The sequence below is a fragment of the Schistocerca gregaria genome, chromosome 1 (genome assembly GCF_023897955.1).
Source record: "Schistocerca gregaria isolate iqSchGreg1 chromosome 1, iqSchGreg1.2, whole genome shotgun sequence".
In the NCBI taxonomy this organism is placed as follows: Eukaryota; Metazoa; Arthropoda; class Insecta; order Orthoptera; family Acrididae; genus Schistocerca; species Schistocerca gregaria.
Genome location: NC_064920.1, coordinates 897,703,576 through 897,719,778, shown reverse-complemented (window position 1 = coordinate 897,719,778; position 16,203 = coordinate 897,703,576). Strand labels below are relative to the sequence as shown.

The 16,203-nt window shown below is 37.7% G+C and overlaps 1 protein-coding gene across 2 annotated transcripts in view; it reads right to left on the bottom strand.

Annotated features, from left to right (window-relative positions):
* The window catches only part of LOC126274306 (solute carrier family 12 member 8), a 167,968-nt gene that overhangs the window by 135,070 nt on the left and 16,695 nt on the right, over window positions 1-16,203 (bottom strand). For both annotated transcript variants that reach the window (XM_049977103.1, XM_049977102.1), the window contains exons 2-3: window positions 11,959-12,205; window positions 4,489-4,669 (exon numbers count right to left, since the gene is read on the bottom strand). In XM_049977103.1, coding sequence (XP_049833060.1) covers window positions 4,489-4,669; window positions 11,959-12,165 — 388 coding nt within the window. In that variant the 5' untranslated portion in view covers window positions 12,166-12,205. The remainder of the gene's footprint in view (window positions 1-4,488; window positions 4,670-11,958; window positions 12,206-16,203) is intronic.

The following is a 16,203-nucleotide window of genomic DNA, read 5'->3' as shown; positions in this document are numbered from 1 at the left end:
CTTTGCATTGAATAACTGTGTTGTTACAGTGTTAAGTCGAAGCAATTTAAGTAACATGCAGTCATTGAATTCTTGACAGCAGAAGGTGTCACCCCAAAGGAGATTCATCAGAGAATGAAAGCAGTTGATGGTGATTGCGTTGATGTGAGTACTCTGCGTCATTGGGCAAGTAAGTTTAAAGATGTTGAGGCGGGAACATCTGACCTGCGTGACAAACAAAGAGTTGGACGTCCTGTGACAGCATCTACCCAGTTTCACAAGCAAAATGTTGACAGACTGATTCAGGACGATTGTCGTATCACTCAAAGAGAAACCGCAAACTGTCGGCATTTCACAAGAACGTGTGGGTCACATTATTGCTTTGCTTGGTTATCGGAAGATCTGTGCATGATGGGTACCCTGGATGCTGACTTCTGAAATGAATGCACACATACTTGAAATTTGCCAGGAACTCCTCTCACGTTATGAGAATGAAGACGCACAGTACTCACATCAACACAATCACCATAAACTGCTTTCATTCTCTGATGAATCTTCTTTGGGCTGACACCTTCTGCTGTCAAGAATTCAATGACTGCACATTGCTTAAATCGCAGTGACCGACTGTCTGTGCAGGGTTCCATACTTTACACTGTAACAACACGACCATTCAAAGCTAAAGCTTTCGGTCAACTGGAGCTGTAGAGAAGAGGCTATGGAACAATCCCATACCTGCTACATACCAATGCTGCCAACTGTTGAAGAGCTACAAAGATGGAAGCATTACCTTTCAGTCAACCCTCGAATTTATTTATTGATTCAGTTATTTTTAAATCATGAAATTATGTTTTACAGGGGATCTCCTGGGAAGGGTTTCTACCTTTTCTGTGAGAAGGAAACTGTAGTTTGAATATGTTATATAGGGAAAGATATTGTGCCTTGTCTTTTCATTGGTATGCTGGAATGGAATGGCACAAGTTGTATGAATTTTTTAAGGGAGAATAGTTGTACTTAGCTATTAAGTAGAAATCACCCCAATTTTATAGAAAGGAACAATTATCTCTGAATCCTTTGAATAATTGGGTATATGATCATAGTAAGTTACCATAGTCTTAAGTTTCCTTTTCTTCTGTTTCTCTTCAGAAGTCAAGCTAGGAAACTGCACTAAACTTTCTGTTGCCATTTCATAGTAGGGGGGTAAAGAACCACTTCATGGGCCTAAAGGGGGTGAAGCTGGTGGTGTCTATTCTGTAGGATTGACAAAGATTCCACCTCTGGGCCACCAGCAAAGTACCTTGTAACCCCCCCCCCCCCCATGAAGGGAGATCGGGGTGGGAGTTGGGGACGATACCAGCCTTTTGCATGTATCTTCTGTCTTTCTTAGGGCATCTATCTTCTGTCTTTCTTAGGACCTTCACTACCAGTTCTTCCTTTTCCTTTCTTTCTTCCCCTTTGTCCATATGCTAAAGTTCTATCGCATGAACCCTTCCTTATATCCTTTCAATATAACTTGTTATAACAAGACAAGCATAAGGTATGGCAGTCCTAGAAGGTTTCTGACCCTAGTAGTGTAATTTTTAATTTCTGACTACTATGGGTATGAGTCCATACTGTAATAAGATTGGAAAGAACACTTTGATTTATTGTATTAGTTTTAAATGCAGAATTTTCAGACTGACGCAAAACACTTTAACAACAATTATAAATCTCTAAAAAACAAATGTGACAAGCATATTCTCAAACACCATATCAAATTGCTATATGAGACAGACAAGCTATCTGTTTTACTTGCTTTCTTAACTACCTACTTGGTCCCTTTTGCAACATGCTGTGATGATAAAGCAACTTACACACATACAAATTTTTGTATGTAAAACGTATTGCCTTATGCTGGTCTGGAAAAAAAAAAAAATGTGCTGTACGTTAGTGTAATGAAAAGTCAAAGTTAAAAAAAAGATATTCTAGATAACAGGCTAACAGTGGTAAATAACTGAAGTATTAAATTTGGTTAAGTAGTCTGATGCTTGTTCTTTTATATGGGGTGACAGGTGAGAGGGTATGAGATTTTTCACTGTTTTATTGGTAAGAACTCTGATTTAAAAACACCATTTGATTAATAAAAAAAATCTCACACTAGCTTGACGTAAAAATGAATATGTGTACATAGCTGTGTGTTTCGGTAAAATTTCGAGGGTTAGAACTATCTTTATCATCTATGAAAATTTATTACAGAGCACAGTCTATTGCAGTTGTTCAATTTATTTGTCTGATATATTGCTTATGGGCTTTGTGTGGTGATGAGAGCTGTAGGACTGTGCTTGACATCATAAAAAGAACAGCAAAGAATTCCTGCACTGAATTCAGCTCCAAGGACTACCAATGACTCTAACATGATATACTGAAACAATGTCAATGTATACTGAATCTTTCTGAAATAACATTTAGTGCAGTTGGTTGAATATCTGATTCTGAACTGAATATCAGCTTCACAAAAAATACATGATTATGACTAATCTCTTGTCTGATGTATAGTCAATGTATCATAAATTCTGATATCAACTCCCAAGTTGTAGGAATACTGATGTTGTAAACATTGAACCAAGATTTAAGAATGTTTCATCTAGTCGGAAGTTTGATGATGACTACAGAGTACACATATAGGTTATTCATAACACACATAGTGACCGAACTCTCGCATTATATATAGGGTGGACAATTTTAATCCATAATGGGGAATACCTCAGCATAGAGGTGAGATACAGCGTAATGTTTTAAGTAAAAGTGATAGGTGGTAAAGAGGGGCATACATTGCAACTAATGGCCGTGACTTTGAACATGATTTTCAAGGTGCTTTGGAAGTTAAAACGAGTTTTTTCAGATGTGAACCCTAATATTTGATTGAAGATTTGAAAAGAGCAGCCACTTTTACATGTAAAATATTCAAGGTCATGGCAAGGTTCAATAAGCAAATATGCTTTTAGTTCTAGTAGTGATTAACCTGGCACAAAGGAGGGATACAGCAATATACAATGTTATATACAAATTGGAAGGGGCATAATGGGTCATGTATCATTATCAATAACCATGATCTTTAAGTTAGTTATCAAACATCATTCGAAGACTGAGTTTTGTTTCATGGAAACACTTGATTTTGATGACGGATTTGAAAAGAGCGAAGAGAGATTCGAGCTTTTAGTTTTAATTAACGTGTTTATTGGCAAAAATAAAACATTACAACATATAAATGCTATTTTGACATTTGCAAGACAGAACAAACATAAATAAAATGTAGATCATTGATTTACAAGTCACTAAGTGAGACCCTCATTTCTCATTCCTCTGGATGCCATTCCAATTTGTATCTAAAATTTTGCTGTATCCATCCTCTATTCTGAGTTAATCACTACAGGAACTAAAAACGTATTTGCTTATTTAACCTTCACTGAACCTTGCCACAACCTTGAATAATACAGTGTTTTATACAATAAATTTGCCACTCTTTTCAAATTTTAAATCAAATACTAGGGTTCCCATTAAAAGAAAAACAGAAAAGGTAAAACACTTTAACCTACGAATCACTCTGAAAATCACATTCAATGCCACGGACATTAGTAATAACACATGAATCTCTTTGCCACCTACTACTTTTATCTAAAACATTTTGCTATATTTCATCTCTATCCTGTGTTATTCTCCATTATGGATTAAAATAGTCCACGCTGTATATGACGAATTTTATATTTAATTGATACAGATATTATAACTGAAACAAAGCACAAAAAAATAAGATCCAAACCAGCACTCTGTCGATTATCTGATTATAATCTCCAAAGCTAGTGTGTGAAACATCCGGCCTGGCACAAAAATCACCTAATCTTAGTGAATTAAAGTTTCTTGAAAATCTTTGAAGTCCATTTTCTCGAGAATTTTTGAGAGTTACGTCAAACTGCTCTGGGAATGATATTTGCATTCATGTACTTCAAGTACCATAAGTACAAAGAATTACATAAAATCCAACTGCTCGGTTGCCTCCTTGTACATCAACCTGCATCATCCTACAATCACTCAATGACAAAACTGTCCTATACACTACAATGTCATCAGAAAAAAACTGCATCCTATCCGTCAGATCATTTATGTATATGGAGAACAATAACAGTCCTGTCACACTTCCCTGGAGTGTTCCCGACAGTAGCCTCATCTCTGATGTGATGTACACAACAAAGCACTTGGTTCTATTACTTAAGAAGTCTTCCAGCCACTGATATTTCCGAGAACCTATTCCATATGCTCAGACATTTGTTAACAGTCAGTAGCGTCAAACACCAATAAAGACCTGCACAATTCATTTTTGGTGATAATGTTCATTACAAATTTTCAAGTAGCAACTTGACTGAAATGACTGGATTGCATTTCTAACCTTTTGTGTTATTGCTTTTATTATATTTTCTCTGCACATTATGAAAATATCAATTTTTGGAATGGGTGGTCATTCATTAGATTACATACCAGTAGCTAAGACAATAAGGACTGCATTCAGAACGCCAGCTTGTGCTACAATCCATCCTGACCGTAAAAATACAATGACACCAAATATATTTATTAGGCACGAAGTGAAAACTCCATCCCACTGCCCAAACAGCACAGGCTCAGATATGAAAAAGTTTGATTTCCACCATGGTTTATCACCCTGAAACACAAGGAATGAAAGAGTAATTCCATACACTAGTTAACATTTATCATACATACCCTATACTATGTAAATGGCTCATATATCTTTCTCACTTTGGATTTACATGATTTATGTGCATTAACATCACTGATAGTATGGAGAACATATGCATGAACAGACACTGACCATATTTATATGAAGCAACAGAAAAATTTTTCTTCTTTATTATTTTGTTCACCAATTACTACAGCAGTTTCTCAACCTTCTGAGCATGAGAGAAAATTGTACAGGCACTCAGAGATTTCTTTAGATGTCTGTATAGGGCAATACAGGTATCAGAAACTCAGAAAGTTAATAATAATTGTGTCAAAAGGCAAATTCGCTTAAGAAAACCATAAAATTATGTGACAGAATTGCTGGACATGAGAGAAAAAATTTTGTACCACCAATAAAACCATACAGAAGTACATAAAACTTTCCTAGTTTTCAGAACTGCTAGTTCCTTCCACAGTGAGGAGAGAAGAACGGTTTGATACCATAAAAATTTATAAAGTTGGTCAGTTTGGTTAAGACAAACCCTTGCAACATGCACTTCTTAAAGATGCACCTGTATCTTAGCAATGTGCTCAATAGCTCAGACTATTTGCACACAACAGTAACACATATCAAACATGCCATGCTGATCTTATTAGGCGAGTAGACCCTAGTGAAGAGGATGATGGTAGTACAAAATGTCAACGACAGTCATAAACGCTTAGAAATCTGAGCTGCTCAATGTAGGGCAGAGTTTTTGTTGTTGCTAGGTGTGCTCTTTCCTAAAAATGTTGACTAGCTGCTTGAACTATCTGAAACATCTGGAATTGCAACAAGAAGTGGATCACTGAGTTTCAAAACCCGATCTCAAATTTCCCAACTGGGAGCCAATTATTTGCACAAGATCTCAGATCAATGAGTCCGCACAGGCACATACGCATTCCTCTTTTGCACTCACCAATTTATCTCCCTACAAAGCCCTTGTAAATCAATAAACCACAAATGGTGATGGTGGTATTACAGCGTAATAGCACAGTTACAAGTGGCCTTGCAAAATACGAGCACACTTCTTAACATATAGTCTAGAGTGTTTTGTAGTGTAACATGGATTATTCATGAGAATTGCCTTTGTTCTCCTGAGGCCGCTCACGCTGGCGAAAGATGGTTGTATCTGTTGTAAACATTTTATGTAGCATGAAACATACATGGTGTGTGCCTTGATCAGTGATCTGTACAGATGGTGCATATGCAGTGACATAACACAGCAGGGGCAAGGTGCGGAATGGTGAGCACAGTGGCTGCGTGTGGACATTTATGCCTCTGTGACGCCCCTTGAGAGTGTCAAAGATCTCAGAGGGAACAGACATACTAGAATGTAAATTATCAAGACAAATGAAGACTGTAAATCTTAGATCACTGTAAATCTTAGATCTTAAGGCGAGTTAGATGGGCCAGACATATTGATTGAGGTATCTGAATTTATGAGTTATTGATAATTTGATATGTCTTCACAATTGATGTACCACAGAAGATTATCATTGACAACATTTTCATCATTCAGTAGGTGGAAGAAGTGACACACTCTCTTTCAGCATCACCATTCCTGGAGACAAGGTCAAAGGGAATAAGTGCAGATACAGCCAGGATAAAGAATAGCCCAATGACAAGAACAAAACAAAACAGCGAACATATTGGAAGAAGAATAATCAAAGGTATCTAAGACCACATCACACTGACTGATCTGACACAGTGTTTCCTACTCACAGGGTTACAGTCGAGTTGACATACACATTAACACACACAAAAGAAAGGGACACCCAAGTTTCTTGCATAATCTTCAAGCTCAAAATAACTTTGGATCTCTGAAGATACAGTTCCATGATATATTGTGTAGCCTCCATACTGAATGCTATGGTCATACCAAGTTAGATATAGTGGGAATTAGTGAAGTTCAGTGGTAGGAGGAACAAGACTTTTGGTGCGGCGAATACAGGGTTATAAATACAAAATCAAATAGGGGTAATGTGGGAGTAGGTTTAATAATGAATAGGAAAATAGGAATGCAGGTAAGCTACAACAAACAGCATAGTGAACGAATTATTGTGGCCAAGATAGATACGAAGCCCACACCTACTACAGTAGTACAAGTTTATATGCCAACTAGCTCTGCAGATGACGAAGAAATTGAAGAAATGTATGATGAAATAAAAGAAATTATTCAGATAGTGAAGGGAGACGAAAATTTAATAGTCATGGGTGACTGGAATTCAAGTGTAGAAAAAGGCAGAGAAGGAAACATAGTAGGTGAATATGGATTGGGGCTAAGAAATGAAAGAGGAAGCCGCCTGGTAGAATTTTGCACAGAGCACAACTTAATCATAGCTAACACTTGGTTTAAGAATCATGAAAGAAGGTTGTATACATGGAAGAAGCCTGGAGATACTAAAAGGTATCAGATAGATTATATAATGGTAAGACAGAGATTTAGGAACCAGGTATTAAATTGTAAGACATTTCCAGGGGCAGATGTGGACTCTGACCACAATCTATTGGTTATGACCTGTAGATTAAAACTGAAGAAACTACAAAAAGGTGGGAATTTAAGGAGATGAGACTTGGCTAAACTAAAAGAACCAGAGGTTGTACGGAGTTTCAAGGAGAGCATAAGGGAGCAATTGACAGGAATGGGGGAAAAAATACAGTAGAAGAAGAATGGGTAGCTTTGAGGAATGAAGCAGTGAAGGCAGCAGAGGATCAAGTAGGTAAAAAGACGAGGGATAGTAGAAATCCTTGGGTAACAGAAGAAATATTGAATTTGTTTGATGAAAGGAGAAAATATAAAAATGCAGTAAATGAAGCAGGCAAAAAGGAATACAAACGTCTCAAAAATGAGATCGACAGGAAATGCAAAATGGCTAAGCAGGGATGGCTAGAGGACAAATGTAAGGATGTAGAGGCTTATCTCACTAGGGGTAAGATAGATACTGCTTACAGGAAAATTAAAGAGACCTTCGGAGAAAAGAGAACTACTTGTATGAACATCAAGAGCTCAGATGGAAACCCAGTTCTAAGCAAAGAAGGGAAAGCAGAAAGGTTGAAGGAGTATATAGAGGGTCTATACAAGGGCGATGTACTTGAGCACAATATTATGGAAATGGAAGAGGATGTAGATGAAGATGAAATGGGAGATACGATACAGCGTGAAGAATTTGACAGAGCACTGAAAGATCTGAGTCGAAACAAGGCCCCGGGAGTAGACAACATTCCATTGGAACTACTGACGGCCTTGGGAGAGCCAGTCCTGACAAAACTCTACCATCTGGTGAGCAAGATGTATGAAACAGGCGAAATACCCTCAGACTTCAAGAAGAATACAATAATTCCAATCCCAAAGAAACCAGGTGTTGACAGATGTGAAAATTACCGAACAATCAGTTTAATAAGCCACTGCTGCAAAATACTAACACGAATTCTTTACAGACGAATGGAAAAACTAGTAGAAGCCGACCTCGGGGAAGATCAGTTTGGATTCCATAGAAATACTGGAACACGTGAGGCAATACTGACCTTACGACTTATCTTAGAAGAAAGATTAAGGAAAGGCAAACCTACGTTTCTAGCATTTGTAGACTTAGAGAAAGCTTTTGACAATGTTGATTGGAATACTCTCTTTCAAATTCTAAAGGTAGCAGGGGTAACATATAGGGAGCGAAAGGCTATTTACAATTTGTACAGAAACCAGATGGCAGTTATAAGAGTCGAGGGGCATGAGAGGGAGGCAGTGGTTAGTAAGGGAGTGAGACAGGGTTGTAGCCTATCCCCGATGTTATTCAATCTGTATATTGAGCAAGCAATAAAGGAAACAAAAGAAAAATTCGGAGTAGGCATTAAAGTCCATGAAGAAGAAATAAAAACTTTGAGGTTCGCCGATGACATTGCAATTCTGTCAGAGACAGCAAAGGACTTGGAAGAGCAGTTGAATGGAATGGAGAGTGTCTTGAAAGGAGGATACAAGATGAACATCAACAAAAGCAAAACGAGGATAACGGAATGTAGTCGAATTAAGTCGGGTGATGCTGAGGGAATTAGATTAGGAAATGAGACACTTAAAGTAGTAAAGGAGTTTTGCTATTTGGGGAGCAAAATAACTGATGATAGTCAAAGTAGAGAGGATATAAAATGTAGACTGGCAATGGCAAGGAAAGCGTTTCTGAAGAAGAGAAATTTGTTAACATTGAGTATAGATTTAAGTGTCAGGAAGTCATTTCTTAAAGTATTTGTATGGAGTGTAGCCATGTATGGAAGTGAAACATGGACGATAAATAGTTTGGACAAGAAGAGAATAGAAGCTTTCGAAATGTGGTGCTACAGAAGAATGCTGAAGATCAGATGGGTAGATCACATAACTAATGAGGAAGTATTGAATAGGATTGGAGAGAAGAGAAGTTTGTGGCACAACTTGACCAGAAGAAGGGATCGGTTGGTAGGACATGTTCTGAGGCATCAAGGGATAACCAATTTAGTATTGGAGGGCAGCGTGGAGGGTAAAAATCGTAGAGGGAGACCAAGAGATGAATACACTAAGCAGATTCAGAAGGATGTAGGTTGCAGTAGGTACTGGGAGATGAAGAAGCTTGCACAGGATAGAGTAGCATGGAGAGCTGCATCAAACCAGTCTCAGGACTGAAGATCACAACAACAATCGTCATACCTGCCCTATTTCTGAACATATCAAAATTTATAAGGTCAATCACTCAAATACATCACAAGTCAATAAATGTAGCAATGCTACAAGTGTTTCAGGGTTTTAACTCCATCAGGAGGTACCACCATGTTCATTAAACAATGGTTCCCTGGGTGCTGGGTAACTACGATTAGAACTGGGCTGGTCCTATATGTGTCTGTTGACCACCTGTTGCCCAGATGATATGTAGTAACTAGCATCTTAAGACAGGAGACCTATGCTGGTCTACACAGACTATCAACAAAGTAATATTTTACAAATGCTTGGTGATTATATGCAATTTGTTATTATGTGTTTCAGATGAGATAATCAGTTTAATTTCTTGCAAAACAATAGTCCCAGAAATTATGTAGATTCATTTAAATGTAAAATAGTGCCCCTATTTAGATCTCGGATTGGTTAAAATAATGTCATGAAAGGTCCAAATTTACATATCATTTATTAAGAAGAAAATAGAAACTGTATTTTATGCACATTCATCTAGTCTTTTAATGGTAAGTTGCACCTGTCACATTGTGACTGTGAGGCTGGACAAAGTGTAAACTGCAATGAATAAACACTTTGGAATGAAGAGGAAAACTTTATAACTTTATTCCAAACGAATGAGAGGCCACTGTAATATCCATAAACGGAATGCCATCAAGATATTACGTTCTCAGAGTCCTACCAGATGTAACACTTGATATATTGCATGGTATGCTGTCAAATAAGTTAATTCTTGGTGATGCATCTGTCAATCTGCAAAAGACATTATGAAAACATATTGGTCATACCTGAAGAAAGTTTTAAAAGCAACCATGAAAGAAGATTAACACAGAATTTACATACAGTGAGAAGGAAATAGTTACCACACAATTAATCTGTGAAGGAAAGTATTAAAACAACAAAATTTAAAAACAGATGGAAGTTACGTGAGCTAAAATCACCATCAGAAGCACTATTAAAGTGCCTACTAATAACAGCAAAGTTATCTTAATGAATCAGATCCTTGATGTTTGGAAAGTGGTTTACAACCACAAAACCAGTTTTTGCTTTTTTATTAATAGATACTGAACACAATTTTATCAGAGGGGAAGTGTAACATTAGTCTTTATTTTCCTAATATCATCTTCCAATGCAGTATGAAGGAAAGCAAGACCAATATATCACAACTAAAAAGATAAAACAATGGAAAATTCAGGATGGAATGAAACATTATCATGAAAAGGAAAGTTGCCACTCACCATATAGGACAACAAAAGGAACTGTCACAAATAAAGCTTTCGGCCAGTAAGGGCTTCGTCAAAAATAGACGACACACAGACACACACTCATACAAACACAGCTCATACACACATTGTGTGTGTGTGTGTGTGTGTGTGTGTGTGTGTTTCGTCTATTTTTGAAGAAAGCCTTACTGACCAAATACTTTATTTGTGATAGTCTTTTTGTTGTGCCAATCTGCAACTCAGCATATCTGCTATATGGTGAATGGCAACTTTCCTTTCCATAATACTGTTACAAGTGATTTTCAGACATAACTGTGCCTCATAAGTGCAATGTTGTTTCAGTAAGTTTATTACAAAATTAAACATTATATTATCATAATCAATTCAAAGAATATAACACATTTTGATCGCTTTATTTTTACAGCTACTTGCTTTCTTTATGAGGGAGTCTACATCAAGATTAAACACAAAATAAATAAAATAACAAACATTAATATGAAAATAATCAGTTTTTGAAAATATAATTCAATGGATAGAACATCTACTCACCAAGCAACAGCAAAAAAATACACATATAAAAGGTATTTAAGTTTCCAAGCTTCCATAGCCAGTGACTCCTCCTTCCAGCAGAAGGGCTGAAGGGGAAGGAAGAGGGGTGAAGGAACTTGCTTTACTTTTTCATGTACAGAAACTACCAGCTATAAATCGTCAGGATTGTACCTGTAAGGGCAGTTTTAGTAGGCAAGCAGATGCTCCATATCCTGCACAGTGCCAGTCACATTTATCATCCATGGTCCCAAGACTCCACCTAATCATATTTGTCTTCACTGAGACCACCCCTGTCATTAATCTATTCAGCATCCTCCATGTCTTCCAGTTTGTGCTCAATCCACTGGGTACTTCCAGTGCAGGTAGGTAATCAGCTGGTCGTTCTACTTAGAAGTGAAGGAAAAGGACTGACAAGATTTAGGAAAAGGGGTGGAATCTGGAAATGTCACCCAGAGCCCCAGGTCAGGGGAGACTTACTGGATAAATATTTCAAATCTCATCCAGTGCAGTCCCCAACAATCAGTCTTTCCTTCCAATCCCATCCAGTAAGTCTCCCCTGACCCAGACTTCTTGGTGACTTTTCTGAATTCTACCCCTTTTTCTAAACCTCACCAGTCCTTTTCCTTCATCCTTCTTCCTTCCCCTTCAACCCTTCTGCCAGAAGAAGGAGCCACTAGCTGTGAAAACTTGCAAACTTAATACGTTTTCCACTTGGTTAGTAGATTTTTTATCTATCCAGTTACATTATATTTTCAAACAATAATATTAATTACTTGTTCTTCAGCAAACAGCTCATTTGCATTAGATGCTTGATGACCTCCTGGACCAAACTGATATTCTGTATCATATGTTCTTTGACTAGTCCCTTGACCTCTGCTTCTTTCAGTAGCATTATTTCTCTGTGTGTTATCTCCCAAACCAAATCTTTCCCAGTCAACATTTATAGTATTCTGTTCAGTGTTTACTTCAGTTGACACCATGTTTCAAGGACTTGTTACTGGCCGAGTTTATGTCATCTTCCTAGAAAGAATATATTTCCATTGTAAAAAAGCAGATTTGAAAGTTGTAGACAATTCATATACATAAATGAGTAATATATGTTGTGTAAATACTTCTGGAATAAAAGAGATCACTCACCAAAAAGCAGAATGTTGAATTGTTGATGAGCACACACAACAAAAAAAGAAAACTTGCTAGTTTTCACTAATATCTTTCACAAGTGAGAGTAAAATACACCCAGAAAACACACACACACACACACACACACACACACACACACACACACAGCACCATGTAGGGGCATCATTGGTGTGTGTGTGTGTGTGTGTGTGTGTGTGTGTGTGTGTGTGTGTGTTGGAGAGGGGGCGGGGGGAGGGGGGGGGGGGGGGGGGAGTGCGTCCACATTTGTTTTACTCTACCTCATAACGGGATTATTCCAAAAGCTAGCAAGTTTTATTTCGTTCGACAACTCAATGCCTCTGCTTTTCAGTGAGTGGTCTCCTTTAATTAAAAGGTATTTACAATCTACCAAAATTTTGCTACAACATGATATGTGATATACATATTAGTTCAGACTTATGATACATCATATACAATGGAAATATTTGTCATTTAAATGCACTAATAGAAAGAAAATAGGAAAAAAGATTATATTAAAAAATGAAAGAAAAAATTATTGATTCTATTCAAGACAAAAGAGGACATACCTAGTTGCAGGCATTGTGTTTATGACACTGAAGGAATAACTGCAAGAACCTGTCTCACAGCTTGAGTCGTTTAAAACTCGCTTTCCAAAACAAGTGCTTCTAAATTTTGAAAGTGGGACTGGCTCTCCAATACGTACCCATTTTTATTTTGTCTCAACTTATACACTAACCAATCTCTTTCCTCATTTCCATGTTCTCTCCCACAGGGTCTGTTGCTGCTCTTTTCCCTCTACACCCAGATATTTTTTTTGTATTTTTACTGTAACTAGTTACTATCAATACAACCATTATATTTAAGAAATATTGTCATCATATTGGAATTTTAGCAATTTTTTTCTTGTGTAAGAATAAACAATAACGGTCAGTCACAATTTCTTTTCTTTCTACTGGTGGTGACTGGTCCTGGTTATCGCAACCATTATCTGAACAAAATTAATTTCCACAGACCAAATTATGAGCCAGTGCTATGAACAAATATGTACTACCAAAAGACAGCCATCACTGCTGGGTGGCCATCTTTTGGGAGCATACTGTTGATCCGAGCACCAGATCAATATATGATATTGGCCACCATTCAGTCAGATTATGGTTGTGACAACCAAAACCAGTTGCCACCAACATAATGAAAAGAAATTTTGATTTAGACAGTTCCCATTTTTTCCATTATTATATTTAAGAATTAAATATAAACAAAAATGTGAAGAGCAAAATTGCTCATAGGCTGATGATTGATAAAGGCGTATAGTAACGTACTTATTCTTTTTGGATTTAGATATTCATTATGCAGAGAGAGGAGACAGACTGATAAAGTGGATGGTATGTGTAGAAAAGGTCAGGAAGAGGAGGAGAGAGAGAGAGAGAGAGAGAGAGAGAGAGATGGAGGGAGGGAGGGAGGGGTGGGGGGGAAGGTGCAGTGTCTGGATATGGGGTGAGTGGTGTGAAAAATGACAGAAAAGTAAAAGTGAATGGGTACTTCAGCGGGAAGGCGACAAACAGATGGAGAGGGGAACTGCAAGACATAGGATGTGATGGTGGAACAGGTCTCACCCATGTAGCTACTCACCATATAGTGGAGATGCTGAGTCGTAGATAGGTACAACAAAAAGAAACAGACAAAAAAAAAAGAAAGAAAAGAAAAAAGAAACACACACACATGCGGACGCAAACGCAACTCACACACACATGACCACAGTCTCTGGCTGTGTTGACTATTTCTGACGAAGGCCTTGTTGGCCAAAAGCTCACTTTCTGACAGCCTTTTTGTTGTGCCTATATGTGACTCATCATCTGCACTATATGGTGAGTGACAACTATCCTTTCCACTATATTGTTCCATTCCATACTGGATTTTCCATTGTTTGATCTCATTCATGTAGTTCAGATGAGCTGGTACTGGAAGGAAGAGTCGTAATGCCACCATGACTGAAAGGAAGAGTCATAATGCCACCATGACTTGGCACATGTTAGTAGTAAAACTTGGTGGTTAAGTTTATGGGTCGCCACAGTTTGCTGTTGGGCAATTGGCAGTCATCCCAATACACAATTCTGCAACATTTGCAGCACAGCCGATGTGTAACATGGCTGTTTTCATACATGGCCCTATGTTCTATACAACAGCCAATGCTTGTGACTGACTGGGTCTACAAGACTGATCTTGCACCTGGGTTACAATGTTAGTCTAAGGATGAACTAGGATAGGGCCTACTTCAAAGATTTTGTGGACAATGGAACAATATTTTGGGTGATGGTGGCAGGATTTTGGGTAGGATATCTCTAATCATAAGGCAAAATGAGAGGCAGCCGAAGTGTTGATGAAGGATGTGGTTGAGTTTTTCACAGTGCAGATGATGTTACATGATGACACAAATACTGGTCAATGACTGGGCAGTAAAGGCTCTGGCAACATTATTGGCATATTTGGCAATAACCTACTTCTCACTATAGATGGTCAGCCCATATGTTTTATGGCTTCATAAATTGACTTGAAATGATGATGGCCAAAATCTGTTGGCCAAAAGGTTTACATAGTTACACAGTGCATAGTAAATTCATTACGTGAGAGTCAATTTATTGGCATGCAAGAATCCGTAGGCACCTGAAGAGGATTGGTTATCAATATTTCACAATATTCTTACTACAAATTTCTGTAGAATAAGTAATTTTTTGACCTTGGCCAGATTTTCTGGGAATGTTTTGTTACAGGACAGTTTTGAGTGAAAGTATACAACGTATGCTTGAAATCCTATCTTCAAATCAACACAGTGGGAAGACTTTTAAATGCAACACTGGCAGAACTGAGCTTTTTGGTTGACTTATCAACATCATAGAGTAACTAATTTGTTATCCAACTGGATGCCCCATTCAGTGTGTGCCCACTGACCTCTACTTCTGAGGCCTGCAAGTGATTCTTATGTGTTGCATGACTGGGTTCAGCTGTTTGTTGTGATTCAGTGTAAGCCTGATCCCTCATTCTTCTGGCTGTGCCTGGTATGAATGAGTAAGTGGGTCAAGTGCCAAAACCTCTGGGCACCAAATTTAATGTTTACCCACTCCATATTTAGTATTATCACTGCCTTGTTAATGTGAACCTTTGTTCTCTGCTGTTAAGATGAACCTTTGTTCTCTGCTGTAAGATGAAACCCCATTCATACAAGTGTGTACCATGCCATATGGAAAATAGCGAGAAAGACACATACAGAACAATGACAGTGTTAAGAAATAAAATCAACACTATGAAATGTATAAAGGGGCCAAAAATTGGGTAGGTGTGTATGCCTGAGGCAAATTGAGATCCCTCAGGACATATTTGTGTTGAGAGGCACCCCACCCTTTTCTCTATCCTGTAACAGTACCCAAACAGCATCCCATATGAGCAAACCAGTTGTGACTTGCCTAATATTGCTCATACCTTACATATGTGGGCTACGCTTCGCTCTGTTTAAAAAGAATAGCTCGATGTAGTCACAGGGTCGAGCTGCATATGTCTTGCTTTCATGCCCCGCAGCTAATTTGCTGCAAATAATAACCAATCACTGTGATCCTGCAGTCAAATTGTCTATCCACTGGCAAGAATTGAAATTAATATAATACACATAAATACAAAATATAGGTTAAATGAATAATCTAATAATAATAGTTCCAGTCTAATGTCTGTAACAGATGGAAACGACAGAGAATTATGTTGAATATTTTGTTTATTCAAGAAAGGACACCTCAAATAAATGAGTAGCGGTCCTACAATATTTAGTTAAAAAACAGACAAATACCCCCTTATGAAATGCAGAAATGTCATGTTGAGAGCATTAAGAGAGT